Source organism: Ursus arctos, unplaced genomic scaffold (assembly GCF_023065955.2).
Source record: "Ursus arctos isolate Adak ecotype North America unplaced genomic scaffold, UrsArc2.0 scaffold_14, whole genome shotgun sequence".
NCBI classification, from domain to species: Eukaryota; Metazoa; Chordata; class Mammalia; order Carnivora; family Ursidae; genus Ursus; species Ursus arctos.
Genome location: NW_026622808.1, coordinates 52,026,768 through 52,042,184, shown reverse-complemented (window position 1 = coordinate 52,042,184; position 15,417 = coordinate 52,026,768). Strand labels below are relative to the sequence as shown.

At 45.0% G+C, this 15,417-nt stretch overlaps 1 protein-coding gene across 2 annotated transcripts; it reads left to right on the top strand.

Annotated features, from left to right (window-relative positions):
• The first annotated feature begins 1,873 nt into the window (after positions 1-1,873).
• Positions 1,874-14,569, top strand: PROK2 (prokineticin 2). Of its 2 annotated transcripts, XM_026501238.3 has the most exons (4): positions 1,874-1,969; positions 5,300-5,425; positions 13,110-13,172; positions 14,465-14,569. In XM_026501238.3, exons 1-4 carry the CDS (start codon positions 1,874-1,876, stop codon positions 14,567-14,569), a joined length of 390 nt encoding a protein of 129 aa, XP_026357023.2. The 2 variants fall into 2 exon arrangements, with proteins under 2 accessions (XP_026357023.2, XP_026357022.1); XM_026501237.2 differs by lacking the exon at positions 13,110-13,172.
• The last annotated feature ends 848 nt before the right edge of the window (positions 14,570-15,417 follow it).

Genomic DNA, 15,417 nt, shown 5'->3' with positions numbered 1-15,417 from the left:
TTCTATGCTTGGAGAAGCAGGGAATACCCAAGCTGGCACTCAATCGTAGCAAATATGAAATAGACCATTTTTTAAAAATTGTAGGAATGTTAAAATCCATGTTGACTGGTTTTTACATTTACCCGGCAGCATTCCCATGCTAGCGTTGGCATGGAGACTGGAAAAGGAAACTTTCCACCAATCTGTCACTTGCTACTGTTTCCACGTACTTTACTTCGAGTCCAATTTTAACAATTTTTTAAAGTTAAAACAAGTTTAATTCTTTTTTGTTTTGTTTCAGGATGTTTCTCAAACATAAAAACACAGGCAAAAAGCAAGATTTTAAAACTCAGTCAAAAATTTGGTTTTCCAAATATTCAGCTGTTTAACATTCAGATAATTGCCTTCCCCCCCTTTTTTTTCCACATTTAGTCTGAATGCTTTGGCATGGGGAACCCCACAGTCTGAAAGTAACTTTGTCTCAACTCTCCTCACTGCGTTTATTAAAGAGGCTGAAAGACGCATCTGCTTTTCAATACTTTCTGGTCCCTAAGGGACCAGGGAAGCCCAGAGGTTCTGACAATTCAGGAACAAAGTTGGGCTTCCCAAAACTTTGGCGCAAGCAAGGCTGGCAATGGTCACAGCTAGGTATTCTTGAAATCGTTTTCATTGAAGAAAAACAGGCTGAGATTCTTGGAACTAGGCTTGGGTCAGAGATGGAAGGCAAATGTGTCGCTCTTTCTCTCATGGGTAGCCTAGAACCCAGCAGGCACTCAAGTCCTGTTTACGGGAATGAATCCATCACAGTGCTGCTGTATAGCATCTTCCAGGGCCGAAGGGTGATTTTCCTGGGCTAGAAAGTGAAAGAAGAGAGAGCTGCCTACCTACAGTTCTGGGGGCCTCAGCCTGGCGGCCCCGAAGCCAGGCGTTCTCATTTCCCCTTGGCATCATCCTGAACTGCTCTGTCTGGAGCTGGCGCGATGTTAGAGAAGGGAGGAATGCATGTGAGGAAAATCAGAGAGGAGAGGGTCGGGAACAGATGTGAGCATAAAGGGAAAGCATTAGAAATGAAAGAAAGAAATTGGACTCCCACAGCTGGAAGGACAAACCCCACAATGTCGTCAGGGATGTGGGATTAGGGGTGATTTTGCTTGCCCTTTGTTCTTTTTTCCTGTCTTCCACGTTTCCCGGTTTATTTGTTTGATGTGTGTCTTTTCTGTGCGGTTATTGGACCATGAGGCCAGACCGCAGTGGCCAGTACCTGGCAGGCAGCAGGCGCCCTGTGAAGACCTGCTGAGCAAATGAATGGGTTCGGAGGCTCCCTTCCCTCCCCTCCCCGCGCCCCCGGGTGTCTAACCGCCTGGCACGTAGTAGGCGCTCCCTGAACATCTGCACAGCAAATGAGCTGCAAGTTTTCGGCGCCGGCGCCGAGCACGTGGAGCTTTGGAAACCAGGACATTGAACTAGCGTGTCTCAGACCACAAAGCGGCTGGGGCGCGTGCGAGAGGCGGCGGCGGGCGGAGGCGAGAGCCGGGAGGCGGGAGGCGAGGCGCGGGCCGGGAGCGGGGCGCCCCGCGGGGGGCGCTGCCTGCGTGGCGCCCGGGGCGGGGGCGCGGGGAGCCGCGCGCCGGCACGTGCTCGTCTCGGGGCCGCCGGGCCGGGGTGGGCGCGCGTGTGCGCGTGGGGGCGTGGGGTGTGTGCCCGCGCCGTGCCCCTCGCGCGTGCTGCCGGGCGGGCGCCGGCGTGAGTCACGGCGGGGCTCGCCTTTATAACGGCCCGGAGGCTCGCGCCAGCCGCCCGCCAGTCCGCCCTCCCGCCGCTCCGCGCTCCAGCGAGCGCTCCCCGGCCCCGCGCCCCCAACGGCCCCCAACCGCCGCGCAGTCCCGAGGGCGCCATGAGGGGCCCGCGCTGCGCCCCGCTGCTGCTCCTGCTGCTGCTGCCGCCGCTGCTGCTCACGCCCCCCGCCGGGGACGCCGCCGTCATCACCGGGGTAAGCGGCCCCGGGCGCACCTGTCCGCCGGGGATGCGCGCCCGCGCTGCGCCCCGGGGACTCGGGAGGGGAGCGGCTCGGGGAGGGTCACCCCGGGCGGGGACATCTGCCCCAGTCGCCCTTTGGCGCTCTGGGAGAGGTGCCGTGCTCCAAAAGCAGCGGACGGCCCGGGACCTTGGGCGCGCCGTGGAAGAAAAAGTGACCGAAGTGTCACCATCTCCCTTATTACCACCTTCTCCCCCTTGCTTCCCTTTTAGACCCCTGCTAGCTCTCTCCTCGAGTTTGGCCTGTTTTTCTGTTAACCTCAAAGAAGTTTGCTTTCAGAGTCTTCTCTAGCACTTCTTCGAGGCGTTCCAACCTCGAACCTTAAAATTTGGGAGGTCGTTTCTGAAATGCACAGGGGCAAGACGAATATCCCCCAATCCTGAGATTTAATCCCTGGTCAAGGAGTTTGCTTCCCTTGCACCCTCCGCAGAAACCCCTTGAAATACCTTGGTCCGAGGCCCTGTGTGCGCTTTGAAAAGCAATGTGGACGCTTCCTTCTGATTTCCAGGGCGCTTCCCACCCCCCCGCCCCCCGCCAGCTTCTTGAGGTTTTTCCTTGTAAAAGTTTTCCATTTTCAATTCCTGATAAAACACCTCCAGTGCTCGGGCATAATTATGGAGTAGGTTACAACGTAGATGTTTGTTTCTCCTTAGAGAAGTTGTCCTCATTTTTGAAAGTGGGAACTGAGTCAGTTCTACTCCCACCAACAATTTTGTGTGTGCGGATCTGGAGGATGAGTTTACAGTAGTCTACTTTACATCAACAATGCAAAATAGCTACCATTTTCTGGTTGCTCAACTGCTCTACGCTTTTAGCTTTTTTTAAGTCTGAAATTATTTTACACCTCCACTAAATTACTTCAGTTATCTAAGTGCACATTATGGGATTTTAAATCAAACTTCTATGTTTGAACTGATGATACATAATGAAATACTGAAATTTGAGGGAAATGTGTCCTTGTCTTGAGAAAATAAAGCTCTATAGTCACCCAGGTTAGTTTATAGCATCTTGAAAGCCTTTGTACAATAACAGTATTTGGTTATATCCAAGTTATTATAAGCATTGTGGTATTTATTAAAATAGAGGTTTTTAAAAAGTCTATTTGAATAGCTTTGTCAGGCAGTCAGTGTGGTTGAAAAAAAAACTTTTTACAGGTCTAATATATGAGTTGGAACATGATTGGGTTTTTTCCCCCTCTTCCCCTGCTGGCTCATTTTAAATTTCTCCTAATCCTCTGAGCCCAGAATTCCTTTGCAATATAAGTATCTTTTTGTTCCATTCACAGGACAACACTATTTGAATAGATCTGCAATGGGTTAAGAATGAAGGGCATTAGGAAACAGCGGTCTAATTAAAAATATATCAACCTATGCATTTCTTTGCAAATATTTCCAAGAAGTGAAGCTTTTTGTTACAAAAATGAAATTTTATCACATGGGATGTTCATCTGTTAGAGAGGCTGAGAGTGGACTTCTATGTGCTGTTTTTGTTGTTTTAACTCAGTATTACCAAAAGAGAATTTTTAAAAATTTCTCTAAGCAATGTGGCAATAAAGAAATGTAGTTATGTCTTCATGACAGGAACCATCTGGAGCCAGATGAAAAACTTGGTAACTTATCGTCTTCAGGATGTTAAACATCCAAATGCTTGATTGAATTTTTGGAAGATTCTGGCTGGATTTTGATTGTCTTATAGAGTTAGTGAGGCTTCAGAATTCTAGGTCTGGAGCATTTGTTGACGGAAAATACTGCCTGAAACCTCCACCTTAAATATTTACTTTTTTTAGTAATAAGTGTAGTTATTTTGAAATTGATATATGTTCCACAGACTTGTTAAAGCCATATTGGAAAAGATCACGTACTGAGCCTCTCATTTATGAAGTATAATGGCCGCGTATACATGATTTCTGGCATAAGGCTAAAAATTGGAAAGTGGAAATATTTGGATGTTTTCCTGTGAATGTCCTAACTCCCCAAGGTGAAAATTGTAGTTTTTGTCCATAGAGTTGTTTTAAATAGACTGAGAAAAAAATTCTAAAGAGGGAAATAAACCAACCCTAGAGCAGGATAGCTGGTAATTTTTAACAAAAAACAGTGAATAAGGGTATGCTCATATATTTATGTTTTGAGAACTTGTGGCTGGCCCCAAAACTTTGAAGGAGAAAAACCTTGAAGGAATGTTTTAGTTGTTTCCAATAAACGTAAAAAAACCAAATTTTTGTCTAAATTATGGACTTTTTAGTTTCTTACATATATATAGTACAGCATGTTTTTACCTTATCGCTAGCAAAACAGATTATTACACTCCATTCAAACAAAACATCCTATTTTTTGTTGGTTCTAGGAAGGAACAATTGTTCTTCAGATCTATTTTCATGCAAATAAATTTAGACTGCATTACTTATTTCTATTTAATAGAGTATAAAAGCTCTTCCATAGTTGATTCTTTAATTATTTGTATTTACAATTTTCGTATTGGGAACGGATGCCTTGAGTAATCATTGTTGATAATTCTATTTGTCATTTGTGTTTCTAAATCTGATTTATCTTAAAAAATAGTTCAACTGATTTTGTAATACACACATGTGTATACCCTAAGCCAATAATTTCTTTTTGCAGGTTACTCATCCCCAAAAAAGAGTAACCTAAGACAAAAGTCTTGGTTTGTCCATTCCCAACCTATGAAATTTCTTTCTTTAAAGAGGAAATGTGAAAATCAAGCCGGTGGTTTGAGAAACATCAGGTCTCATGAACCAAAAAGCAAATATTTGAAAGGGAAAATGAACACTTTTAAATTTACATCAGTGCTTTATGGGTCTGGAGCATTTCATGCCAGATTTAGAGACCGTTTAAATCCCTTTTTAAAATTGGGCCCAATGTATTCTGAGGTTAATAGTCATAAAATCTTGTGATTCAATTTATGTACTTCCTAATGGCCATGTATGGTATAAGACTAATGCAGACTTGTTTTTCAAATTCAAAGCCAATTCAGCCACAAAACACTAGAAAAAGAGAGGTGATTTTCTGTGCGTGTTTATTTAAGATTTTCTTAATGTGTGGGCCATTCTTCAGACCATTTTTTTTTAAACTAGGAAAATCTCTTCTGTTCAGATTTTATGGTAAATACGTGCAAGCAAATGAAGATTACAGCTCTTTTTTATAGGTGTGAGTATTAAAATCCTAGTGGTTGGAGATGTAAAGAGCGTTTTTCACTGCTAGTTTTAGATTTCCTCAGCCAGAGTCTTCCCCGCCATCTATGTTTACCTGTCTGTTTGTTACATTTCAGGCCTGCGACAAGGACCCCCAGTGTGGTGGAGGCATGTGCTGCGCTGTTAGTATCTGGGTTAAGAGCATAAGGATTTGCACACCTATGGGCAAAGTGGGAGACAGCTGCCATCCGCTGACTCGTAAAGTTAGTATATATATTTGTATTCATGGTGGTTCTCTTACGTTGTGATAACTCAACTCCCAGCAAGACCTGTATGACATGAAACCCAGGGTAATGTACTTGAAATTCTAAGTTAGAGAAGATAACAGTGGAAAACCACCTCCTCTCCCCTCGCCCCTCCCATTTTGAAGAACTGGCTTGTCTACCATCCTTACTATAGTGAATCATTTTCATATCCTTGCTCTCGTGACATTAGAAACATTTCAGAAAAATAATTTCACACACATGAATTTGCCTAAAAATGATTTAGGACAAAAAATATATGTGCGTAATACAGTGTATGCTTCTTTGGAGAAATCAGAGTACAGAAGTTCTTGAAAAGATTTTTAACATCAGACCCACTGATAAGGCAGAAGTAAATAACTTTGTGTTTTGTTTCTTGCAGAAAATCATCAATGATAACAGTTATCCTTGTATCTTAATTTAAAAGTCCTTTATTTTCATTCAATCTACGCCATACACTGTTCATAATCCTAGAGGTTAATGATATTTAATTTTCCAATTTATTCTGTTATCTAACAGCTCAGTGTCCCGATGACCTGAACAATGCTTTTTTTTTTTTTTTTTTTTTTGAGATTTTATTTATTTGACACAGAGAGAGACAGCCAGAGAGAGAGGGAACACAGGCAGGGGCAGTGGGAGAGGAAGAAGCAGCCTCTAGCGGAGGAGCCTGATGTGGGGCTCGATCTCAGGACTGTGGGATCACGCCCTGAGCCGAAGGCAGATGCTTAACAACTGAGCCACCCAGGTGCACCCTGAACAATGCTTTTGAACGGTTTTGGCCATAAGTGACATGACCATATGGTGGCAGGATTGGATGGAGCTTTCGAGGTCACGTGGCAGACGCTCCTGTCTACAAGGGCTAGTCAGTGACATTACTTCAGGAGCGGGGTGGGTTAGAGATAGGAGGGAAGAGAAAACTGTGTGGAGCTTGGAGAGTCTCGGCCCTTCTCAATCAAAACTTAAAGTAGTGGGATCTCAGTAAGATCCCCCAGGGACGCCAGGTGGCAGTGCCTTGCTCCCTAGCGCCACCTCCTGGTTTTTCCCAGCGGTGAAGAGAAGTCCTGAGCTGTGGAAGCGTGTGTCCCAGGCCAGGTGGCTTGTTGGAGGCGGAGCTCAGTCCGTCTGCAGCCTTCTCTCTACACCTTATATACTCCTGTTTTAAAATAGAGGGAATGTTTTCCAAGTAGTCTACCTTCTGGACTCTGCCTCCTACCTGTTTTTTTTTTCCACATGTGGTTTAGGGTTGAAAGCTGCTGTCGAGCCCAGCCTCTTCCCTGTCCTCGACAGTTGCAGATGACAGTTACTGTTTTGACTTTCTCAGAGGGAAGGTAATGAAATAAATGGGCTTATGTTTAGCTCTGTGAGCTGTAATAAGGACTCCACTTGCTTGGGTGGCTCTGAAGACCGAGTTTGGCTTTCCTGTGGTTTCCTTGAGAAACACTTCCTGTTCTGTTGAGACCGTCCCTCCCCTTCACTGTCCTTGTCACACATGACACGCACCTTTTATTCTTGGCCGCGGCAAGACAGGAAAGGTTGACAACCGTTAGTGGTCTGTCTCAACGCCAAGCTCCTGGTGAGGAGTTGACACCAGCGCAGCCACCTTGGGCCCTGATGTCACTTTTGTCATCACCCTTTATCAAGTGCAAGCCAACTTTTGTATATTTGAGCCACTGTCCTTGAAAAGTTCGCTCGTAACCTTTTAAGAACGTTGTTGTTTTTGCGCAGGGTTAGCATACCCTTACACTCCCTGCACACCAGAGTCGTGCAGCCTGCTTGCTACAACCAGTGAAGCGTGACACGTTCTGCACCACCGTTCTTTGTCATCATAGCAAAGCGCTGTTGCTCCTTGTTGAGGGCTGTGACGTCCCAGACACCCTGTGCTAAATGTCGAATATGCATTTCTCATGTCACACACCAAGCCCGGGAAACGCATTTGTTTCCGGCACATTCTGCATACAACCACAGTAAGCCTCGGAGGGACTCAGTGACTGGCCGAGGTCACCAGGCGAGAGGGGGCACAGCAGCAGCAGCACCGGACTTCATGTCTGTCTGACGCTCCGTTGGCTGTGTGGTGTCAATCACCGTCCTCTTCTGCTACCGTGAAGGCCGGTTCCTCTGAACACTTTGAGCTCCGGTGAACCAAAACTGGTTTGTGCGGGATGAGAGATAACGGTCCCTCGTGGGAATTTGTCACATCCTGTAGTTGTGATGAGTTTTCCAAGTCCGAGGTATTTTAATAAGAGAACCAAATTCTCCCCCGCCCCCACCCTGGGTGCCTGGATAACTTCCAGTGTTCAGGTGTACGTAGTGCAAGGTCATTTCTGAGAGCGAACAAAATCATTCTTCTCCTGGAAACCCAGGTACATCTCTACGCCTTTGTTCTTAGCCACAGTTTTAATAATGAAGTCTTTAATAACAAGGTATGGTTTTTCATAGTAGAATTAAGTGATAAGAGAACTGAGGGACTTAAAAAAAAAGGTTTTATGTCAGATCTTAACTTTTCCCCCATTCAGATGCCCACTTGAAAAGTGTTTCTAGAACTCCGTTTTACAACTTCCCCAACTGGATACTTTTCTGTGTTGAAAATACATTTTCATACATTATTTCTTTTTTTAAAGTAGGTCCCGGAGTTGTTACTTGTTCTGGGTGAAATTAACTTATCCTGGTAAAAATCTAGTTACTTCCAGATTATCTCTCTACTATATTCTATTTCAAAACAACTTGAGAAAAAAATTTTATATAAATGCACCCTGGTGAATGTAGTATACAGTATTCAACTGCAGACTACAGTTTAATGGCTCATCAGTAAATGCTACAAGTATAGACACTGCATAGAAAATTCTAGTTTAATATGATGTGTTCATTCTTTTCTTTCTTCTTCCTTTTTTTTTTTTTTAAAGGAGGATTAACTGGTTGTGGTACAGGGATTGGTGTTTGAAAAACACAAGACTATGAATAAGTGAAGACTACACCTGTTTAAATTTTAAACTTTCCATTGTGGCTTCGCTTAGTCATAGCCACAAATGTCTGTTTATTTGGATAAAGTGAGTAATATTTGATGAATGAGATTGCAAACTCTAGGTAGGAATAGATAGTCACAGAGTTCAGTTATTTCAGATACAGCAACTAATTTGTGGAGTTTACAGTGACTGCTAGGATGTAATTTTATAATTGTACAGTTTTTAACTTTACATTTGGTAATTGAAAAGTAGGATAAAAGATCAGTTTACCTACGAAAAGGATATACGTTTAGTCAGATAAAAGTTTTAACATGTATTCATTTTTAACAATTTTTTAACAGTTAGGGATGAATTACTGAATCGTATGTCTACAAGGAATGTTTTGCTGCTTAAAAAAACCCACTATTTTACTATTTCTATTAATACCTACACTTTTCAGAGTTTACAAAGATTAGCCATTTCCATCCCATTCTCATTGCCGCTTGGCTTTGGACATTTACAATTATGTGGGCAATACTTTTATTTTTGTTGCGTATCATTTGATAATTTTTTTCAATTTAAACAACTATGTCTCCTCTCCCAAAATTGTTTTTGCTTCACTTTTTAGGTTAACATTTTTAGTACCAGGCTCACTTTTTGTTTTCTGGTGGGTTTTTTGTTTGTTTGTTTGCTACACTTTAAAACTTGGCCAATACATTTTCCTTTTCTGAAAAAAAAAAATTTCAAATTAAAACCTGGGACTTGTCTGTGTTAAAAAAAAAAAAAGAAAGAAGAAGAAGAAGAAGAAAAGGAAGATTTAAAAAATCATTAGCAGTTTCTGTTCTAGAACCAACCTACGACGAAACATTGTAAACATACTTTCAGGGTAGAGTATAACTTTAAAAAATATTAACTAAAATATGAGTAATGTAACTACAGAATTTAGTGGAAGATGGGTGGGTGAAAGCTGAATGCATTCACTCCCCCATCTTTCCTATCACAGATGTCAAGAGCCACTATCTACATTTTCTCTCCCAGGGCAGTAGCATCGCTGTGAATACAGGCTCGTTGCCAGAGCGACTCAGGGCACATGCATACACAGTAGTCGAACACAGAGTTTCTCAGCCGGGGCACGGTGGCCAGTGTGGGCCCGAGGGCCACCCTACGCAGTATGGGATGGTTGGCTGCAGCATCCCTGGCCTCTCCCCCCGAGATGCCAGTAGTCTCCCTTTCTCGGTTATGACAACCAGCTACGTCCCCAGACTATGACAGGATGCCCCCTGTGACAGTTTGGGGGATGGACCTTGCCCTGGTCGAGCACCCCTGGCCGAACACTAAGTCTACTTCGCCTCACAGGGCAGGAATAGGACACATAGCAGCAGCATCGCATTGGGAGCTCAGCAGCTACCCAAACACACAGCTTCGCTTGCCCTCTCTTCCACGTGGGGTGCTCGTAGCTGCCCCAGAAGAGAGCCAAACTGTGTGTGGGGGGGTCCCCTTGGCTCCCAGAAGCTACCACACTTGCAGTATTCTTGCAGATATTTTGCACCCCTCTAGACGCAGAGGCCCAGGCTTGCATCCCCACAGCTTCCCCAACCCAACTCAAGTTCCACACAAGCCAAAGGCTAAGCCCCCTATTCCCTGTTTTCCTTTACTCTTTCCAAGGACACAGCAGTGGAAGGCCAGATCCCGTGTTAACCCTCTACTCACAAGAAGACAAATCATTGCATTATTTGGGGTTGTATGAATATATACTCCTTCCAAAAAAAATTGAAGAAACATTTTAAGACTTGACCGAATGAAAATACATTGGAGATCTTCTGAATTATTAAAGCCGGAAACTGTGAGAGGCGGACAGGAGCTGTGAGATTTTTAGTTTCTATTTTATGTGCTATTACCTTATTTGAAATTTTTTGAACTGTGTACTTTTATAGACAAAAGTTACGGTAACAAAACTGGCTTTCTTAAAAATAAAATTGTCATTTTTTTATTAAGGTAAAATTGGTATATAAATTATGTAAGTTTATATAATTATATAAATTACATAAGTTTCAGTAATATATAATGTACGACATTGCAGTTTGACATCTGTCTGAAGTACAAACTGATCAGTTGCCCCCCTTCCACTCATTCTGCCTACCCCAAACCTCCTTCCCACATGAGACCAGTGCTTTTTATGTGACATGACCAGGGTTTTCCTCGTGTATCCTCCTTCATATTTCTTTCTTTAGCAAAAGCGACTCTGTTTTGAGAGAAATCACAAACGGTACCTGAGTTTTGTATCAGTGCTATTTTCTCTATAAAAGTGCTGCAAATGGATCAGAATCATGCCTTGTGGAAAGTGCTATAGGTCCTAACTTGATTACTTCTAGAATCTGCTGTTTGGAATTCTGGGCTTTTGGAAATGTTGGATTGAGTTGATTCTAAAATAAACCATCAAGTTGGGACTGAATGGTTAGCTGCTGGGCTCTCCTTGTGCCTCTAAAGATGCGTCTTCTGTGTACTTTCTCCTGTCTCTGTGGCTATTAGACACCTATTAACTTTGTCACACAGTATGTGTAGAGCTAGGGGGCGCCTGGGGGGCTCAGTCTGTGTAGCGTCTGCCTTCAGCTCAGGGCATGACCCCAGGGTCCCCGGATCAAGCCCCACGTCAGGCTCCCCTGCTCCGCGGGTAGCCCGCTTCTCCCTCTCCTCCCTGCTTGTGCTCTTTCTCGCACTACCTCTGTTGCTCTCTGTCTCTCTCAAATACATAAATAAATAAAACCTTTTAAAAAATATATATGTAGAGCTAGAAGTGAAGGGGCCAGTGGAGAGATTGCCAAGTATCCATTAAGTGCAAAACACCAGAAATGGTCTTCTTTGTCATCAGGAGCTCGCAGACGGAAGGGGAGGAGGAAGACGTCTTTGAGTGGGCGCGGATAAAAAAGGCTTGGCAGGCGGAGAAGCACAGACCAGATCTTGGAAAAGGGGAGTGGGCTTGAGAAGAATGAGAAAAGGGCATGCAGGGATAAAGAGCCCTGCAGGACAGTGTAATCATGATGTGAAGGTTGTCGGGGCCGGTCTGGGCTGAGGCCGATACTGCCTTGGCACCCTCAATAAGAAAAAGGATAATTTGCAGTATTTTTTGAAAGATTCACAGGAACAGGTGACCTTGTGAGCGCATTGCCAGGGCGCTACCTAGGCCCCGGAGGGAACCGTACCCGGGAAGGCCCTCTGCGTTTTGGGCTTCCCAGCAAGTCCATCTCTGTGAGTTTGGTGGCGTGAGTCACTTTGGGCCTGCTCAGTGCCGGGCAGGGGTGTGTGGAATGAGGAGAAGCCACCGGACCTGGGAAGGCCACCTCCCGGCCTTCAGGCAGAGCACGTCCTGGGGGAGGGGGGAGCACTGGCAGGAGATAGGCTTTTAACAAGTATTTGCTTAAGTGTCTCCTGTGTCCCAGGCTAAGTGCTATGTGTTCACAAATAAGATGTCCTTTCTTCAAAGAGCTTGGAGCTGGGGGAATGGCGGTGTTTGAGAAAAGAGCAAAATCTGGAAGGAAGCGGGACTGGGTTTGGTTATGACAGATTCCCGTTTAGCTGGGCGACCGCAGTCAGCCGTGTTACTTCACCTCAAGAGGAAGCCGCTTAGCTTGTGGCAAAACCAGGCGAAAATCTGGCATTCACGTTTGGTGTGACGTTCACAGGCCAGGCCTTCGGGAGCCTGGGCAAGGCGGGCCGCCGCTGTCGTTTTTCTCTGCTCCTGTTTTCAAGGCACTAAGGACGCGCGTGACAGGCCAGAGAGCGCCCATGGTGTCTGGATGCACATGTCACAGGACCGCCAGCACCTTCTTGACTGAGGGCGCTTTTTCAGAGCTCTAACCATCCTACCGGTTATCTGTCTTCCGTCATGAAAATTCACGCTCCGTGATGGGCCCAGGCCTTTCCTGTTTTGTTCACCGCGGCTGACATGTCGGTGACGGCAAATACCTGCTGAAGGAGCGAATAAGGGAAACGTGCTTGGTGGCGTCCGCGTGTCACGGTCGTGATAGTTACAGTTCACTTAGTTCAGGCTCCTTTACCTTGACGATCGCTGCCTCTGTTCGTTCTTCTCAACATCAGCACTGTTGGCACTTCGGACCAGAGAGCCCTTGTTGTTGGGGGGCCGTCCTGTGCCTTGGAGGCCGTCTAGCTGCACCCCTGGCCTCCACCCACTACTCAACACCCCTTCCCCCAAGTTGTGACAAACAAAATTGTCTCTGGATACTGCCAGCCATCCCCTTGGGGGCAGAGTCCCCCCAGCTGAGGACCACTGGCCCATGTGGTAGTATAGGAGTGATGAAATGAACCTCTCAAACTCTCAGGGCTAGAGAAGATCCCAGAGGTCAGGGGTTAGAACGTCTCATGCTGTCCGCTTGTAATGGTCCGAGCCAGTGCGGCTGGACCCATCTCCTCTGACGTATTCTCAGCGCCAACGAACGAGCTAGCCCTCCGTGTGCCCTTTGACGCACACAGTGACAGAACCATTCTGAGCACAAGCGTGCGTGGAGCTGACGGCCGTGGCACATGCGGGCAGGCACTGTCGTGACAGCCCTGAACATCAGGCCCTTGCAAAAGGCAGAGGAACCCGGGGTGACTCTGCCTGTTCGCCACCTGCCCATCAATGCCCACCTGTTGCTTCCCTCTCTTCCTTTTGTATTTATTGATCTCAATCATTTCCCTGGCCCTTCCAGAACCATTTTGGAAATGGAAGGCAGGAAAGAAGAAAGAGGAAGAGAAGAAAAAGGAAAAAGGAGGTAAGAAGCACATGAGCATGGTACCCCCCCAAAGATACTGCCCAGCATAGTGAGCCCTGACCACTGTTTGGACTTCCATACAGTTGGGTCTGTCCTATTAGTTCAACCCCAAAATAAGGTTAGAATGGTTCTGTCACTGTCTGCAGGGGAAAAAAAATTTTATGTACAGAAAAATTATTTAGAAGGCATCAGGAAGAAGCATCTCAGACTTTCTCATTAGGACAGATCATTGGTATGGGGCGGCCTCTTTTGGTGGCATAGAATAGGAAATAGACTAGAATGATAGCGAACAAAGCATCTGAGAAACAAGATGCATTTTTCTGCCCTGTATAAGCTGTGGAAGGATCCCTGAAGCTTCCGTCTCTCACATGACCCTGGACCAGAGTAATTGGCCATCCCCTTTCATTGGTTATCAGTCATCTCCAGGCCTGGGGTTAAACTTTCTCCCTATAACTTGCCAAGGAGGCAGATTCTCAAGAGGGCACCATTCCCAGGGGAGAGAGAATGAATTTTGTTCTTGCCTCTGGAAACGTATACATACTTTGAGGGACTCCGCTGCCCCTTGAGACAGAGGGCCACCATGCCAGTTGCTGGTTGACCCTCCTGGACTCAGCTTCATTGATGGCACGGGCAAGACTCAGAAATACCACTTGGATGACTCTTGGAATGAAGCCGACCTTTCTCTGCTGGCTCTCCCTAGGCCAGGTTTAGTTTGTTCCTTTTCTGCCACTCAAGCTTGCCTCCTTCCCTAATTTCCTTTTTGTTCCCTCCCTACCCACACTCCCCAGAATTTGACCCCTCCTACCATCTGTGTGCAAACACGTGAGTTTACATATTGCTCAGTGTCAGTGACTTCATATTTACTCGTTATATCAGTGTGGTCATACCCTTCGTGTCGTGCCCTCCTCAAGGAGCTTCGTTAGTAGGATGCTGTAAAAAGAATTAAAAAGAAGAAGTAAAAGGCAGTATAGCTTGGTGCTTAAAAGCTGGTGCTCTCTGGTCCTGCTGCCAGCGCAGCTTCAAGTTCTCGGTCTGTGAGCCTGGGCGAGTTGCTGATCTCTCTGTCTCAATCTCTCACCTGTGAAATGGGTATAATGAAAGCATTTGCCATCTTCACAGGGTGGTTATAGGATGGAAAAGGATAAATACATAAAGTGCCGAGCGTATTGCTTGATGGAGAGTTAACACTATAACACTAGATGTTCTTATTCAAAGGGATTTCTCAAGAATAGTATTTTGTTTTTGTTTTTTAACGTTTCCCGCTCTGACTCCGTTTTCCTCTTTTATCTTAGGTTCCATTTTTTGGGCGGAGAATGCATCACACGTGTCCATGTATGCCGGGCTTAGCCTGTTTACGGACTTCATTTAATCGATTTATTTGTTTAGCCCGAAAGTAATCACTTGAGAGTAGGAACTTTAAATGTGAGCAGCCACATGATGTCTGTAAAGTCTGTTTACTTGTGATTGTGCCAAACAAATAATATGCCAGAAAGAAACGCTGTTGCTTCCTCAACTCTCCAAGTAACATTTCTATCTTTGATGTTTAAATGACTTTTTTTTTTCCCAACTGAGAGAGGATTTTGATTTTGGATTTGAATGTAAAATTCAGGGCATTATGGAACCGGTTCCATTTTCCTGTTTATGTTTTGGTTTGGCTTGGCTCTTTTAATGCCAATAATTCACCCATTTTCACAGAAATGAGAATAAGAATTTGATATTTCGTCACAGAAACTTTTTTTTTCTTAAGCCCCCTCCCCCCAGCCCTGTACACACACACACACACACACACACACACACACACTCACACACACACACACCCCCTCAGGTCTCTTTTCTCTCCTCAAAAAATTTTAAGGCTCTCACTTAATTTTTCGCCATTTCCCTCACCAGCCCTCTAGCATTTTAAAGTGGGGAACAGGGTTGTTCTATATCCTCTAATTTGCTGGCAGAATCACTGTTGAGGCTTTTTGCCTGATACTTAAACAGTGAAGGATGTGTAGCTGACTAGACACTCCAGACTTCCTCTAGACAGAGTAGAGGTTGGGGTGCTTCCAAACTTTCATGGAACCTGTCCATGCGACAGGACTTCAGGTCCACTGTGTGACAGGTGTGAGTGAGTCCAGAGGGAACAGAAGGTCAATTTAGTCCATATTTCTAGATTTGGGTTGGTTTAAAAAAAAAAGAAAAAAGAAAAACACTTCTCCAATTCATTACATCTATTTCTCTTTCTTTTTATGAAGTTTAT

Coding starts and splice junctions, on each gene's coding strand:
- PROK2 (XM_026501238.3), top strand. CDS start 1,874: ATGAGGGGCCCGCGCTGCGCCCCGCTGCTGCTCCTGCTGCTGCTGCCG. Junction 1,970..5,299: donor ACGCCGCCGTCATCACCGGG/GTAAGCGGCCCC, acceptor GTTACATTTCAG/GCCTGCGACAAGGACCCCCA. Junction 13,173..14,464: donor GAAGAAAAAGGAAAAAGGAG/GTAAGAAGCACA, acceptor CTTTTATCTTAG/GTTCCATTTTTTGGGCGGAG.